Raw genomic sequence first — 16,763 nt, forward strand, 5'->3', positions numbered from 1 at the left:
TAGATAGATAGATGGATGAATAGGCAGGCAAAATTTGCATCTACTGGTTTAAAAAAATTTTTTTAGAAAAAAAAGGGACACGGGGCAGGCAGTACGGCAGCCTAGCTGGTTAAGCAGCTGCCTCCTACATAAGCCTACGATATGGGCAGTGCCTGGTACATTCCTGGCCGCTCCACATCCACTCCATCTCTGGATGGGAAGTAGACTTGGGCAAAGCAGCAAAGAAGAGCCTGAGCACTCACACTCCTGCAACCCACCTGAGAGCCTGATACAGTGGCCATCTGAGGAAGGAATCAATAAATAAAAACTATCCATGCTTCTTCTAACTCTTTAAAAACAGATAAATAAGTCTCTTTTTTGGGGGGTGAAATCAAACTTTTAATTTCTATTCATTTGTTTATGAGTTGACTACATTATTTTATTTTTTTTTAAAGATTTGTTTTTATTGAAAAGACAGATTTTACAAAGAGGAGAGACAACGATGTTTTATCCATTGATTCATTTCCCAAATGACCGTAACAGCTGGAGCTGAGCCAATCCAAAGCCAGGAGCTTCTTCTGGGTCACCAAAAGAGGTGCAGGGTCCCAAGGTCTTGGGCCATCTTTCACTGCTTTCCCAGGCCATAAGCAGGGAGCCTGATGGGAACTGGAGCAGCTGAGACACAAACCAGCACCCATGTGCACTTGAAAGGGCCCTTGGCTACATTTTTTTTTTCATTAATTCAAAGGAAGAAATAATTCTATTCCAAAATTAAAGCAGCACTTCAAAATATTTTTTTAAGTTTTTCTCTTTTTTGAAAGGCAACGTTAGCATGGGGGAGGAGAAAGGGAAGGAGGAGAAAGAGATAGGGAGAGAGAGAGAGATCTTCCAGTCCTTGGTTCATGCCCCGATGGCCTCAGTGGCTGGAGCTGAGCCAATCCAAAGCAAAGAGGAGCCAGCAGCTCCTGTGGGTCCCCTAAGAACATGAGCCATCTTCTGCTGCTTTCCCAGGCTGTAAAGGGAGCTGAATTAAGCAACTGGAATCCGAATGGGATGCCAGCGCTGCAGTAGAAGCTTAGCCTACATTACAGCTCCAGCCCCCTTTAAATACTTTCAATGTCAGGAATCTTTGTAGAAAAGGTTATGAAATACATCCCTGCACCACAAAGCAATACATATATCACTAAAAGTTCTAAAATAAAATTCAGGAATTTTGTAGATTATTAAAAGTCTGCAAAGAACTCAGAATACCATTTTTTTCACTTAAGAAATAGAGAAAAGATTGAGAAGGAGAAAAACACAGTCATTTATTCACTCATTCAATAAATATCTTTTCCCTTCAATAGTTCTAAATAATCTAAATACAATTTTTTACAGAGGATCTTTGGATCTTCTGAAGATCTATTTTCAATTTGAATTGATCTCTGGTTTGAAACAGTACAAGTTTCATAGCCTTAACACTATTGTATTTACAATGCTATTACTTTTTAAACACTACTCATGATGGGAGTCGGTGTTGTAGTTCAATGGGTAAAGCTGCTGCCTGTGATGCCAGCCTCCCACAATGGTGCTGGATCCTGTCCTGGCTGCTCCACTTCTTATCCAGCTTCCCTGCTGACAAGCCCAAGTGTCTGGACCCCTGCCACTCGCATGGGAGCTCCTGGCTCCTTGCTTTGTCCTTACTCAATCCCGGCCAGCACAGCCAACTGCGGAGTGAATCAGGAGATGAAATATCGCTGTCTCTCCCTTTGACTTTCAACTAAATAAATAAATCTTTAAACTGCCTAAGTAAAAATTACTAAGGACAAAATGAGATGGGGAAAAAGGAAATTAAGCATGGCTAATCAGCAGAACAAGGAGATTTCAACACAAAATCCTTCATTTTTATGACTTAGAGATACACAGCTTAAATATGGATATTGTTTTTAAAAGCAACAGATTAAGTATAAACATACATTAGCTTCAGAATCACCTACCTGCCCAAGTAGCACTGCCAAAGTGGCTTGTTTTGAGAAGCCAATTCAGAATCCTTTGCCCCAAACATTTTTGCAAGTAGTTTAACAACCTGTAGGCGTTCTTCATTATCATTACTCTATAACAAAACAAACACAGTTTTCAAACCGTGAGGTAGATATTCAGAATACAATAAAACATTGCCCCATGATTTCCTTCACTTTTTCCTTTACTTATTTCACAGAAAGCCTTCCATAAATTCCAGAACTTAAAACTGCATAAAAATGCTCACTAGTCAAATGCTCTAAGCATCTCTAACTACACTGAGTAGTATTCCTAAATCAAAAGACATCTAAAGGTTTGACTAAATGTCTCTTCCACAAACATGTTTTTTTTTTTCTATTTAGAATAAAATACAGCAATAAACTCTTACAGACTCTACAAGGAATTTTGAAAACCTGTGTTTTTTAAGACACAAATAAAAATTAAGATTACAGTAAGCAGAGAATTCTGTACTGAGATTAAAAAAAAATACACACACATTAAAGTTTCGCAGTAGAGGAATCAGTTCATCTACAGCCATCACATACTCTGCCTCTGAAGAGAGTAGCAACTTAATGACACCTCCTTTGCTATAAAAAAATAAACCTAAATTTGTTTTAAAGGCTGTCTTGCAGGAACCCTGGGGATAAAAACATCATTAAACAGTTGATTCTGGAAGCACTAGTATGACACAACGATTGGTTGGATGAGCAAGATACAATGCTGAACTCAAGTACGGCAATCCTGTCTGTCAAACAGCACTAACATTCAAAGTGCTATGGAAAGCACAATATAAAATGTTTCTTAAAAATTTCAAACCAATGATTCAGCCTGTCATTAGAAAGCCCCCACAATGTTCTCTCTCTTATTCACCTCTATTCTTTATTTCTCTAAAACGTACTCTGTCAGCCCATCCTACGCACAGAATCACTCGTTAAATTTGCAAAAAAAACAAAACAGAAAAAAAGATTCCTAGACTGTTTTCAGAAATTCTGATTCACCTGGTCTAGTTCAATGCTTAGTTGTCTACTCATCAGTAATGGCTCCAACAGATTCTAACATGCAGCCAGGAGTTGAACTTGACGCTACCATCTAACCAAAACTCTTCACGTCCAACAAATTCACCAGCACCTTCCTACCTCCACACGCTTCTGCATGCTGTTTCCTTTGCTTCAAGTATCAATCATTATATCTTGCCTCTCATTAGATTTGGCTATTTTTCCTCTTCCATTCATACTAGATGTTAAGTTTGTTTAAAGCAGGGATAATACTTTCCCTATTTTTACATTTTTCATAGTGTGCAGGAAAAGCTGTGTAGCATTTATTCAACATTTTTACTAGAGAAAATCAAATAAACCAACAAATAATTAGAGATGCAACTACTTCCTGCCTCATCTAAATCATTCATCACACTGAGAGTGGATAGAGAGACCAGTCAGTCAAATGAACCACTTCAGAAATACACCAAAAATGTGCTCCAGGACAAAAATCAGAAGCATTCACTGATAATTCAGGATATTCACATGACAAATGTGAGTTGTTTTGCTTTTCAAAGAGATAAACACTCTAGAAATAAGAAATGCTAGCTGAAAATTGTACAAATTTTGCTGGGGTGGTATACTGAGATTTAGCAAAGATTCATTATTATAACCAGAAATGTTTAATCTTCTGTAATGATATGAAAGAGAAAGTATTCTGCAAATGAAGCTCAATTTCACAGTAAAAAATTCACTACCAATAGATTTCACAGAACTCTGCAAAAGCCAAAAAAACTTTTCAACATGGGCATATGTCGTCTATATATATATATATATATATACATGTCAGCATAAAATAAAGTGGAAAAAAGGAAAAGAATTTCACACTATGTAGATCATGAACTCTTTTATGGGCCAGTGAAAAGGTGAAGGAAACTGTTCCTAACTGTGCCATGAAAACTTAAGTTCAATACACCTCTAAGGCTTGAAAAGCTACAAAACACCAGGATCATACAAAAAATATCATCCTCCAATCATTTATTAAGCAGGCACCATGCCAGGCAACTGAGAGACAGGTAAATATCTAACAGCAATATACTCCCTCACTTGTTGTATTCAGGCAAAATTATTATAAGAATTTGAAAGTCAGGTCTTTGCTAACTCAATTGACAAGATTATATTTTTACAACAGTTACCTTTAATTTAAATTCAAGCTGGGGTAAAACAGAAAGCAGCAAATGACTATCAATATTGTAGAGCTCCAGAATTAAGTCAAAGACATGCTCTGACAAATCACTGATGGAGGTCTTCCCAAGCATGAGAACCTGATTAAAAAACTTTTGAGAAGAAAAATTCGTCATTAGTAGAAATATCATGTATAAAACGTATCTCATAAAATCTTGATTACTATTCAAATTATTTCTCATTGCATACAAAATCAAGCTTGGCAGTGCAAAAACATTTTCTAACAGTAAATGAAAACGCACTACATTCTGTATAAAAAGATAAAACCCAGGGTACATAATATATACAATAAAATGTTTATGGATTTCTCAACACAACAAACACTGCATCTTCTAAATATATTTTGTTCCCTACTGATGTTTCTTCCTATATTTTGTCACGTATTAGAATGCAGTGTATTACAGTTATTTGTGCATATGTTGGTAGTAGTTTATTTTATGTATCAAATAGACTGGATGAAGGGATAGCTAGGCAGCTGATAAAACCTTATTTCTGGGTAAGTCTTAAATGGTGTTTCTGGAGCCAGGGCTGTGGTTCAAGAGGATAATCCACCACTTTCAAACCCCCACATCCCATGTGAGCATCAGTTTGTGTCCTGCTGCTCCACTTCCCATCCAAGTCCCTGCTTCGGCCTGGGAACGCAGCAGAGGACAGATCGACTCCTTGGGCTGCTACACCCACGTGCGAGACTCGGAAGAACCGCCTAGCTGTTAGTTTTGAATCAGCTCAGCTCTAGCCATTGCAGCCATCTGAGTAATACCACTGGATGGAAGATTCTCCGTCTTTGTCTCTCTTTCTCTCTGTAAAGCTGCCTTTCAAATAAAAATAAAGAAGTCTTTTTCTTAAGGTGTCTTTTAAGGTGAAGGAGACCAAGTGAGAAAGATCTTATCTTCAGTGTGGATGGCCATGATTCTGATATGGTATCTGAATCTCCTCACTCAATAAAATCCTTAAGTCACATCTTGGTCACCTTAGCATACATGGAGAACAGAAGCATGAAAAGACAGTACACTCTTGACCTTTATAATAAAAGCCAATTCTCTTTTTTTAAATACATAGTTTAAAATGTTTAATGTATAACTACTACGTTCTAATTTTTTAAATCACTTTTTAACACTCCCATAATGTAAAGTTTGACACTAAAATGCAAAATGCCCTTTTTCCTCTCAGGTGATCAGTCACCCCTAACTAGTTTCAGTTTAATATTGAAACTGGTAAAGATACATGCCGTAATGACCAGGTTTCTACCTAGTATCTTCAAACGTAAAGCATTAACCCAGTACACACAGCACATAGCCTTGCAGAAGGAGCTAAGGATGCTTAACCAAATAGTCTGTCCTCACCCCATCTCAGTTACAGTTTAACATATAACTCGCCTTAATTCAGTTTTATTTCCCATACTGACATTACAGAGTAAAGGATTTCACATTTCTACATCTTTTTGCTTAATATTTGTACTACTGTTAACTCTATTTTGTTTATGAGTTGCAAAAATTTGGTAATCCTTTCCATTTATCTTTTTTTTTTTGAGAAAAAAATTTCATGATATAAAAAAGTACTGTTCAGGTTGCAAATAAAATTGCTTCTTTGTTTCCATTCACAAATTTTCTCATATCTAAAAATCAGTAAAATCAATTTTCCCAATCAATAAAGAACAATAAGCATTTTCAATCTAGCCATCATGGTGGTCAAATCATCATCATGGTCTATCAGTCTGGGAAAAACTTACTTGAAAAATATGGAGAGGGGGAAAAGAAGAAAAAGAACAAGGCAAGCATTTGGTGCTGTGGACACTGCACAGTTTAGGATACCAGCACACGTCACATAGGGGAAGGAGGGCATGGTTCTGCTCTGTCTCCAGTCCAGGTTCCTGTCTGTGTGTCTTGTGGCAGCTCTAAGACTTGGCCTCCGGCCACATTCATGGCAGACAGACACTGGGTACTGGGTTCCTGCCTTCACCGTGGCTCAACACTGGCTGCTACAGAGTTTAGGGAATGTGAAACAGCAAATGGAATACCTCTGACTTTCAAATAAAATGAAAATAGGGCCCAGCGGCGTGGCCTAGCCTTGAACGCCCTGGGATCCCATGTGGGCGCAGGTTCTGATCCCGGCAGCTCCACTTCCCATCCAGCTCCCTCCTTGTGGCCTGGGAAGGCAGTTGAGGATGACCCAAAACTTTGAGACCCTGCAACTGTGTTGGAAACCGGAGGAAGTTCCTGCCCCTGGCTTTGGATCAGCATAGCACACCCTGAGAGGCCGCTGCGCTCACTTGGGGAGTGAATCATCGGACACAGGACCTTCCTCTCTGTCTCTCCTTCTCTCTGTATATCTGAGTTTCCAATAAATAAATAAATCTTTTTAAAAAAATGAAAATAAATTCTTAATCATTTCAGTTTAACGTTTTAGAAAAACCAAGAAAATATTTATTGTGGATGGGTCTTTTACATAACGGTTCAGACACTGCTTAAGACACCCATATTCATACGGAAAGGCCAGGGTCCACATCCCAGTTCCATTAGTTCTACTATAAATCCCAGTTTCCGGTAATGCACACCCTGGAAGGCAGCAGGTGCTGATGCCTCAAGTACTTGGGTCCAATGACCTGTAAGCAAGACATGGCTTGAATAGTTTTCAGCTACTGGCAGCAGCCATCTGGGGAGTGAACCAGCACATGAAAGATTTCTCTCTCTCTCTCTCTCTCTCCTCTGTGTATCTTTCAAAAAATTATTTAAATGAAAGAACACCTATAATTTCCAAAATGTCAATAAAGCAAGAGTCTAGCATAGTACCTGACAAAGAGAACACAACCACTATGTATTTGATAAATGAATGATTTCTAATAGAGACTACATATAAATACAAGTTACAACCGAAGGCCTTCCTAAGGTCTTAAAATTTAGTGGAAACAGATTTATACTTGATTAAAATATTTTCTTTCAAAAATAACTTTCATTTACAGGCAGATAAATGTATATAATGTATTTGCCTCCTAGTAAGTCTCAATTCAGCAATGCTACTTTAGATTTATACAAGTGTTTTCACAAAGATAACACCTTCTATTACCACGCCAATTATTAACAGTCCTAGTTTACCTATTTGAACAAGAATATAATACATCTCTTTTTTAAGATGTATTTATTTTTATTGGAAAGGCAGATATACAGAGAGGAGGAGAGACAGAGAGGAAGATCCTCTGTCTGATGATTCACTCCCCAAGTAATCACAACAGCCAGGGTTGAGCCGATCCAAAGCCAGGAGCCAGGAGCTCCTCCGGGTCTCCCACAGGGTCCCAAGGCTTTAGGCCATCCTCGACTGCTTTCCCAGGCCACAAGCAGGGAGCTGGATGGGAAGCGGGGCCGGGATTAGAACTGGTGCCCATATGAGACCCCAGCGCATTCAATGCAAGGACTTTTAGCCACTAGGCCACCACGCCAGGTCCAAAAATATAATACTTTTAATCCAAAATATTTTGTCACATCTCAAAACATATTATTAAAGATTTAGTCAATGGGAATGGGAGTCAAAAAAAAAGAGGAAACTAAAAGTTGGGTTATTATCAAGTATCTTACTCCTTGCTTGCTAATTCTCTACTAGGAAGGTAAATGAACAAAAACAACTTCGTCTACAAGTCTAACAAGGCTAAGAATATGTTACCCCCACTAATTTTTTTCAGAAAGTGAATTTTATACAAGTTTAAAGATATCAAAAATATTTTTCTTTAATTTTACTACAAATCTTTTCAAACATATACAGAACAGTTGAGAATAGAAATAATCAACCTAAAGACCTTTTATGAAATATTATCATTTTGTGAGAATTTTTCCTTTTAGCTGCCCCACATATTCACTCTCTTCATTTTCAAACAGCAACATGGTACAACATTCTTTTCCTGTTATGCCAGAAAAGGGCATCAAGATCTCTGGGCTGGCAATATCCATTTAAATAAATGACCACCAGGAGGAGCTCAACTTGTATGCTCTACTGGACCATGAAAACAGTTTTTTAGGGACACCTGACAAGGGGAAGGGCAATTAATAACAAAATGCTTACCTCAGGGAGAAAATACTTCAAACATCATTAAGCCAAAAATGGAAAGACTCAATCTAATAAATTTATCTCATCCAATAATGAAGGCTCACAAAACTACAGAAACTAGTCTTTGGAGTTCCCTCCCCATCCTGCAGGTATCAGATGACAGAGCTGGATACCACAGCTCCATCAAAACAGTAACACCTTTTCCTTTCAACTTAAATTTATTTTTCTCAATCATTTTATGCTTAGGATTCCTTAAGGTCATAAACTAGCAACAAAAGCTGGACTTACCAAGAAACTGCTTTAGGACACATATAACTTTTCAAAGTACATCTTTCCACAGTCTATTTCACATACAGACTTCAAATTTTTGTATGTAACTAAAAAACCTCTCCAAAAACTTTCAAAAAATAAGTAATTATAAAAGGCTTTTTTCCTAATGTTTTCCAAAGGGATTTATATCTTCTATTCATTTGGAGCTTTGTGAAAGTGGAAAACAGGCAAAGACAAAACTATGACACCATTTCAGAGGCTACCATTAACACTGCATTCTATATCTGTGTTTAGAAAGACTGCACACATTCTAAACGTGTCAGCAAGCAGAGTGCTGACAGTGTAACAAACTGTGGAGGGAAAATGCAATTTACTACAAGCTTCCAGGAGTGAACCTAGCAACTGAAAACTACTTGTTAAAAACTCTACATTTGGAGTGATATTGGAAGGATTCAATTTACTGCAATTTTTCTTTCTTAGAATAGGAAGACTAAGAGGGAATCTGTCAGGTAGAATGACAGTAAGCCGTTTGCACCACACTGCCAGCGTCAGTCAAACTTCTACCAACTTGTACTTCCTGGCATTAGTTGACGTCCTCTATTCAAACTAATTTTTATCTCCAAAAAGCTGTAAATTATATGCAGCTTCTCTTGATAATTTAAGTTCCATGTTCTATTCAATTATATCTATTTCTGACATTTGGCAAACAGCATACCTTGCTAAAAACCAAGAGCTATTTTCATTCTTAGACAATTTGAAGGAAGCAAACTAACGAACAAATAAGCTCTAAGTGACCAGAAAATAGTGACCAAGAACCAAATTAAGAAAAAGAAAATTACTTATTGGTTAGAACAAGACAAAAAGGTACTTAACAAAACCCTCCTACTTAGTGATCGTTGGAATTTCGGCTTAAACCTTCTGAAGACCACAAGGATGAACTTACATTGGTAATATAGGGTTCAATGGCTTGAGCAGTCCTCTTCAGTAAAGCTTTTGCCAGATCATATGCTTGCTTGTTTAAGTTCTGAAAAACATCAACAATAATGCAATTATATTACATATATCTTAACTCTGAAAAGCATTACAAGTTTAAAAGACTACTTTTGAGTAAATCAATGAGACTTCTTTCCCTAGAACTGAAAAGGTCATATAATCCCTTATTTTAAAAAATTACTTATTTTGATTGGAAAGGCAGATCAGATTTTACAGAGAAAAGGAGACACAAAAACAAAGGCCTTCCTGCTGATGGTTCACTTCCCAAATGGCCACAATGGCTGGAGCTGAACCAATCTGAAGCCAGGCCACAGCAGCTTTCTCCACGTCTCCCATGCTAGTGCCATCTCTGAAGGCTTTGGGCCGTCCTCCCCTGCTTTCTCAGGCCTCAAGCAGGGAGCTGGATGGGAAGTGGAGCAGCTGGGACATGAACCAACACCCATTTGCAATCCCAGCATTCACAAGATGAGGATTTAGCCATTGAACCATTGCACCAAGCCCCATATAATTCCTTCTAAGCAAGGATAATTACTTTCTTCGCGTTTCACTCAGAACATTAATCACATGTAAATTGTTAACAAATGTTTATTAGATAAGAAGAGGTACTTAACTCATTCTAAGTCTCACTCCAAAGTCAAATCAGTTCGGCTGAACACAAATATAAGCTCTTCTATTTCATGACTAGAAAAATCATAAAAAAATCAGAAAGAACTGAATTCTAGTGTTTTCAACAACAGGAGACCCACAAGAAGGACAAAGACATTTGGGGACACTTACTGGAAAGTAGATTTTTTTACTCAAGCACATCTCAGAACAGTGGTTAAAATCAAAAGATAGGACAAAAATACAATTAAGTGTGGTAGAGGAGAGATGCAAAAAAAAAAAAAAAAAAAAAAAAGCACCTTTTGAAAAAAAGTGATTCACTTTATTTATTTCCAACTGAGAGTTACAAATTTAGGGAACGATGGAGAGAAATCTTCCGCCCCTGGTTCACTCTAACAGCCTGGATCGAGACACACTGAAGCCAAGAGCCTGGGTCTTCCGAGTTTCCCAGGAGGGTGGAGGGTCAGAAGCAGGGCAGCCTTTTGCTGATTTCACAAGATGCACCAGCAAGTCACCTGATCTAAAGCAGAGCATCCAGGACTGAAGTGGCACCCATACAGAATGTTGCTAATGGTTTTACTGCTACACCACTACACCAACCTTGAAAAAGGTATCTTAAGAAAATACTAAGTGACTCTGATGATCAGGAATGGAATCAAAAATGTAAAACAGGATCACTAATCTGGTTTAACCGTATTCTAGTAAACAAGAAAACTGTACAAATTCTTAAGTTCAGGCCCAGCAGGAGGGTTTAGTGGTTAATACTCGCCTAACAACTACAAGGATGCCCTGTTGGTGCTGGGTCATGTCTCAACTTCCGCACTTCCCATCCAGCTCCCTGTCTGTGTCCTAGGAAAGCAGTCAAGGATGGCCAAAAACGATGGGACTCTTTACCCATTTGGGATACCCAGAAGAAGCTCCTGGCTTCAGATCAGGTCAGCTCTGGCCCTTGCGGCCACTTGGGGATGGTGAAACATTGGATGCAGGATCTGTCTCTCCTCCTTCTGTAAATCTGCCTTTCCAATCAAAATAAATAAATTTTTTAAAAACACAGTTTAAACCTTAAACTCACATTCTACACTTCATATTTTTAGATTCACTGATCTTGAAGCCTGTTTATATTTCACTCATTTGCAATTGCTATTGTGCATTCTGCTGTATAATATACTTCCATTTTGGGGCTGGCACAATGGCTCAACTGACTTATCATTCGCCTGTAAGTGCCAGCCTCCCATAAGGAAACCAGCTCCTGCCTTATGAATTAGAAATCAAAAGAGGATGCCCTAAAGCCTTGGGACCCCTCCCACCCATGTGGGACACCCAGAAGAAGGTCCTGACTCCTGGTTTCAGATTGACTCAACTTGGACAGTTGCAGACATTTGGGGAGTAAACCAGTGGATGGAAAATCTTTCTCTCCATAAATCCGCCTTTCCAATAAAAAAAAAATACACTTTGGTGAAAAGCGGTCTCCTTTTCACAGACACTAGGTTTGTGTTTGAAAGGCTCTCATGGTAGAATCAGCACTGAGGCACAGCAGATCCAATCAGCACCTATAATACCAGCATCCTACATAAGTGGACACTCTAGTCCCAGTGCTCACTTCAGTTCCAACTCTCCGATAATGCACCTGGGAAAGCAGGGGGAAATGGTGCACGTAATTCTGATTATGCTATACACGCAGCAGATCCAAATGGATTTATGGCCCAGACTCTGGCCTGCTAAACACCGGCCACTGTAGCTACTCAGGGAGTAAAACAGTAGATGAATAAGCTCTCTGGAATCCTGTCCTTTAATAAATTAAATTATTTTTTTTTTAGAAAAAGTCCTATGTGCACATGAGCTATAACCTCTTAAAAACTCTGCCATTTTTCCTTTATCTTCTTGCATTTACTTATTTATTTGAAAAGCAGAATTACAGTAAGGCTTTGTCAGCCTAGTCTATATTTATCTTTTCACAATGTTTGTAGTAGCTAAAAGCATACAAAAGGCTAAATTTAAATTTAGTAAACTATGTCAACCTTTTCAATCATGGCTGTATCCTATATTTTTCTTAAGAAATTTAATACTGAGGTTGTAATGATGTTTTCTATTTTCAAATAAAATGTTACAGATTTACCTTTCATATTTAATCTTCATCCCACCAGAATTTATCTCTATGTATAAGGAACTAGTATATTTCCATACGGGTAGTCAACTGGCCTAAAACCACTCATTATTCCCTCCCATCACTCTAACACCCATACTCTCACCTTTTATATAACCATGCAACCATTTATAAACTCTCCATTATTTCTACATGTCCCTTTGTAAACTAGTGATGGCAGAAATTTAAAGAAACATATGAAAATAACATTTTAGCACATTTTCCCATTTAGTCTTCAAAACTGTGTACTATTATTGATCACGTGCTCTTCAATGTAAAATTCAGTTTGCCACAACATGCTATATTTTGATAAGAATATCAATGTCCACAAAACTGGCCTTATTACAGTACCAAGTCTCTCATCAACAACAAATCTCTCACCGTATATTCTATTACACTTTCAGCTAACCATGAAGTTTCACATAATCATGTACATTTTATGTTTTATATATAAAATAGAGTATGTATTTTTATATTATTTATTATATACTTGGTGTATATATTATATATTTATACACATATATTTTATATATTATTTGTATTTTATATCTTTGGTAAAACTACACTGAAAGCTTCTAAAATTGTGCTAACGAGTTTTATGTATTGATATTTTAACTAACAATTCCCTCATTTGTACTTTGTGTTCCATGTATAATTATATGACCTACAAACAAGTCCAGTTTTCTTTTCCTTTCTAATCTTTTCATACTTTGTCATTTTTACTCAACTAACTGAACATCTTTAGCACACTACTATTTAGATGTAGCCATTTACCTTTTTCCTGAGTAGAAGTAACATTATTACAATATGTCTAATTGCAAGCCTCCACATTCCATCATTAAATGTAGTACCATACATATCCACATCAGTTTTAGATCCTTTCCATTTCAAATGCAATGCGGCAGGCTTTTGGCACAGTGAAAAACATGGTGCCTGAGATGACTGTATCCCATTATCAAAGTATCTGGATTCAACTCCTAGCTCTCTTCCCGGCTCCAGCTCCCTGCCACTTCACATGACATCACGCTGCAACAATTCATGTCTCCAGTAATCAAATCTCTGCATCCCATGTGAGACCAAGGGAGATCTTCCGCTGGCTCCAGGTTTGGGCCAGGCACAGGCCCAACTGTGTCAGGTACTTTGGAAGTGAAACAATGGATGGCAGATCTCTCTCCCTGTCCATCTGCTTGTCAGCCTGTTTCTCTCTCTACATCCCAAGTAATTAAGGAAAGTAACAAACGAAAAAGTTTGCTTACAGCTTTTATCATAAATTGTAATCTTTCTGTTAATAGTTTTTGACTCCTCTGAACTGCTGGTTTGGCCTTATCCTAATGCCAACTAACACCACATTTTATGGTGTTAATCTACCCTTGTATCCCTAAACTAAAGATAACTTAGTAATTATCAAAATTACTTTATACCATTCTGGAAGTGGTCAATAATTATTTATTTCTTATATTTATTAAACTATATTCATAAATGAAATTAACCTAGGTTCTCTTTTATTGCTTTCTGGTTGTTGTTGTTTTTTTTTTTTCCTAGAAATAAAGGTGTTCAAAACTGAAGTGTGGAAAGCCTGCTGAACATCAGGACTATCTGCCAACAGAAATATTCTTTGGCGGCTTTAGATGCTGTTCTTGTTACACTGAATTCTGCTAATGTTACTGGTATTATGTTTGGGAGAAAGGGCTCTATTTCACATGGACAGCCGTAAAAATCAATGAACTTACTGGTTAAAGGTTACTACAAATTTTCTTTGTCGAAACATATTTGGCAACTTCTTTCATAAGATTTCAAATATGTGTGCATAAAATATTATTCATGAATTGTCTTATTTTTTTCTCAAGCTATCTATTTATTTCATTATAAACTTACTGATACCAACTCCTTTCCTTTTTTTCTCTTTTCTTTTTTGTAAGATTTATTTAGCTATCTCAAAATTGAGAGCTATAAAGAGAGGTATCTTCCATCTGCTGATTCATTTTCTGTACAGCCACAGCCAGGACTGAGACAGGTCAAAGACAGGAGCCACTTCCAAGTGTGCTTCACAGGTGCCAGGCCGTCTTATACTGCTTTCCCAGATCATCGGCAGAGAACTGGAGCACAAGTGGAGCAGCCAGTACAAGGAGCTGAGCCCCTATGGGATGCCAGCATGGCAGAGCAGCTTTCCTCACTACCCGACATTGGCTGTCCCATCTCTCCTTTATTCAACCTGCCAACCATTTATTCCCTCAATACATCTTTCCGTCAATTATCAACTTTGGGTGGTGAGGGAATGTTACTATAAATTCTAGTTTATTAATTCTGCTCTTCGCCATTCTTCAAAATATTTTATTATTATTATTATTATTATTATTATTATTATTATTATTTTCCATCATATACTTTTTGTAGGTACAGGGATTCTTCCTTCCCCTTGCCTCCTACTCTCCCTATCTGACCCTGATACTGGCAGAGTAGTACGGTTCTTCAATAACTGTTAAAAGTTTAACATTCTATTATTTAAATGTATCATGAGAATTGTAGGTATAAGCAAAGGTAGAAAATCTACTATCTTATTGTCAAGTTATATTTAACTTGTTCATTGAGAGTTTTCCCTTTTATTCAGGAATAGAGACACATACTCAACGTATCTTCACTTCCTAGTATGCTGGTCTCCATTATGTAGTTCCTCAATGAGTAAAAAAACATATATACTCGTTCACCTATATATCTATTTGTTTCGTATATTGCATGAAGGTTGTCATATGTCAGAGAACATACATTTGTTCTTTTGAACTGGTTTGTTTTACTAAGCATAATGGTCTCCACTTGAGACCATTCTGGTGCAAATAGTAAGACTTCACTCCTTTTAAAGGCTGTCTAGTTTTCCAAAGGGCAGATGTACCAATTTCTTCATACATTCCTCTTTCTACAGGCATCTGATTTGTCTGTTTGTCTTCACTATTAAGGACTCTGCTGCTATAGGGGTGGCAAGACAGAAAGGCACCTGCCAGTATGTGTGTGGGCTGGATAATAGGTTGATGGGTTGAACTAGGCTTCAATGCCCATTGACAAGTAAGAGAACTAAATGGGATGTGGGACAGACTGAACAAGTCTGAGGTACATAATGGCAAGCATGGGAACCAGGGTAGGGGGTAGGTCTGGTGGGGGTAAAGGGGAGTCATCCCAACTAGGCTGCAGCTCCTAGTGGTTTGCGTGAGGGCCGAGTATGAAATGGGTAGGATCAAGCTGGACTACAATATCCATTCATTCAAGTAGATGACAGGGCTGGAAACAGAACTGACCTAGCAATTGCAATGACCAGCATGTGCATAAGCTGACTGAGACGATGGATGGTGCCGGACCCTGTACTGGCAAACTCACACAGGAATCAGGTCTGGGATCATCTCAAATGAAGTTTCTTTGGAGATCCCTCCAACTTAACTGCTGATCTCAGAATCCCAACCATGAAGAGACCATGTCAGCCAGTGGATTCTGAATAGGTTTCATCACGATTGGAACGGTGAGACTGGCAGCAATTCAGAACTGTTGAACTATCAAACTTGCTTGGGCAGGACCCTCGGAGTGTGCCTCACATCGGGGACCTGGGATGGGTGGGAGGTTGGGTTGGGGTTTTTTCCCTTTGTTTCTCCCCTGACTCCAGATAGGGGGGGAAAAAAGATCTTAGTGTGGAAACAATGATATTACCCACTTTCCTGTAGCCTTGACCCTTTGTGCCCTAATCAACTAAGTAAGATTATTATTTAAAAAAAAAAAAAAAGGACTCTCACTTTCTCATGTGCAAATTTCACTTCACTTGGATATACTCCCAGAAGAAGGATAACTAAGTCATATGTACCAGTACATCAACTTTTAGTTGTTTGAGCACTTTCCATATTTTTCTTAATGTACTTATACATTAATACTGTATTTTAAAAATTTCTTGAATCATAAACTTAGTTACATTCAAAAAACAGTTTAAACTGCATCTCAGATTTTAATATGCATCATTTTAACTACTAAAAATTTATCATTATAATTTTAATGATTTCTGCTCTTTAGCTTTAAGTTTTCTATTTTAAGTTCTCAATATTCCTAACTCATGATTTGAAATCACTGGAAGACATGTTACTCTCCCCTCTAAACTGTAAATTTCAACTTTTGCATTATATTTTTAGGCTGAACACAAGTTTAAACCTCTTCCTTAGAACTTAACCTTTTATTATTATATAAAACCATTCTTCATTCAGTAAAAATCACTATGTGTAATATTATCAACTACCTCAGTTCTCTTTTGGTTTCTATTTTCCTAGAACTTTTCTTCCATCCTTTTACGTCCAGTCTTCTAGAAGGTATATTTTACTATGATCTTATTAACAATGATCAGCTGAATTATTGTCAAGCCAATCCAATGTGGCAAATTTAGTCCATTTACATTTACTGTAATTTCCCCCTTTCTCAGAAATCCTTAAAACATTAAGTAAGTCATTTCAAGTTCAGAAGTAATCAACAGCCCCACATAATTATGACAGTTACCAGAA

At 37.6% G+C, this 16,763-nt stretch overlaps 1 protein-coding gene across 8 annotated transcripts in view; it reads right to left on the reverse strand.

Annotated features, from left to right (window-relative positions):
- The window catches only part of PDS5B (PDS5 cohesin associated factor B), a 148,145-nt gene that overhangs the window by 81,504 nt on the left and 49,878 nt on the right, over positions 1–16,763 (reverse strand). For 7 of the 8 annotated variants that reach the window (XM_040979796.1, XM_040979795.1, XM_040979797.1 and 4 more), the window contains exons 7-9: positions 9,445–9,525; positions 4,148–4,288; positions 1,956–2,071 (exon numbers count right to left, since the gene is read on the reverse strand). In XM_040979796.1, the coding sequence (XP_040835730.1) occupies positions 1,956–2,071; positions 4,148–4,288; positions 9,445–9,525 (338 nt within the window). Of the gene's footprint in view, positions 1–1,955; positions 2,072–4,147; positions 4,289–9,444; positions 9,526–10,105; positions 10,178–16,763 lie in introns of those variants that run through there. The other variant, XM_040979800.1, reaches the window with a different exon arrangement.

The sequence above is a fragment of the Ochotona curzoniae genome, unplaced genomic scaffold, assembly GCF_017591425.1.
Source record: "Ochotona curzoniae isolate NIBS_2020 unplaced genomic scaffold, NIBS_Ocur_1.0 contig_3332, whole genome shotgun sequence".
Lineage (NCBI taxonomy): Eukaryota > Metazoa > Chordata > Mammalia > Lagomorpha > Ochotonidae > Ochotona > Ochotona curzoniae.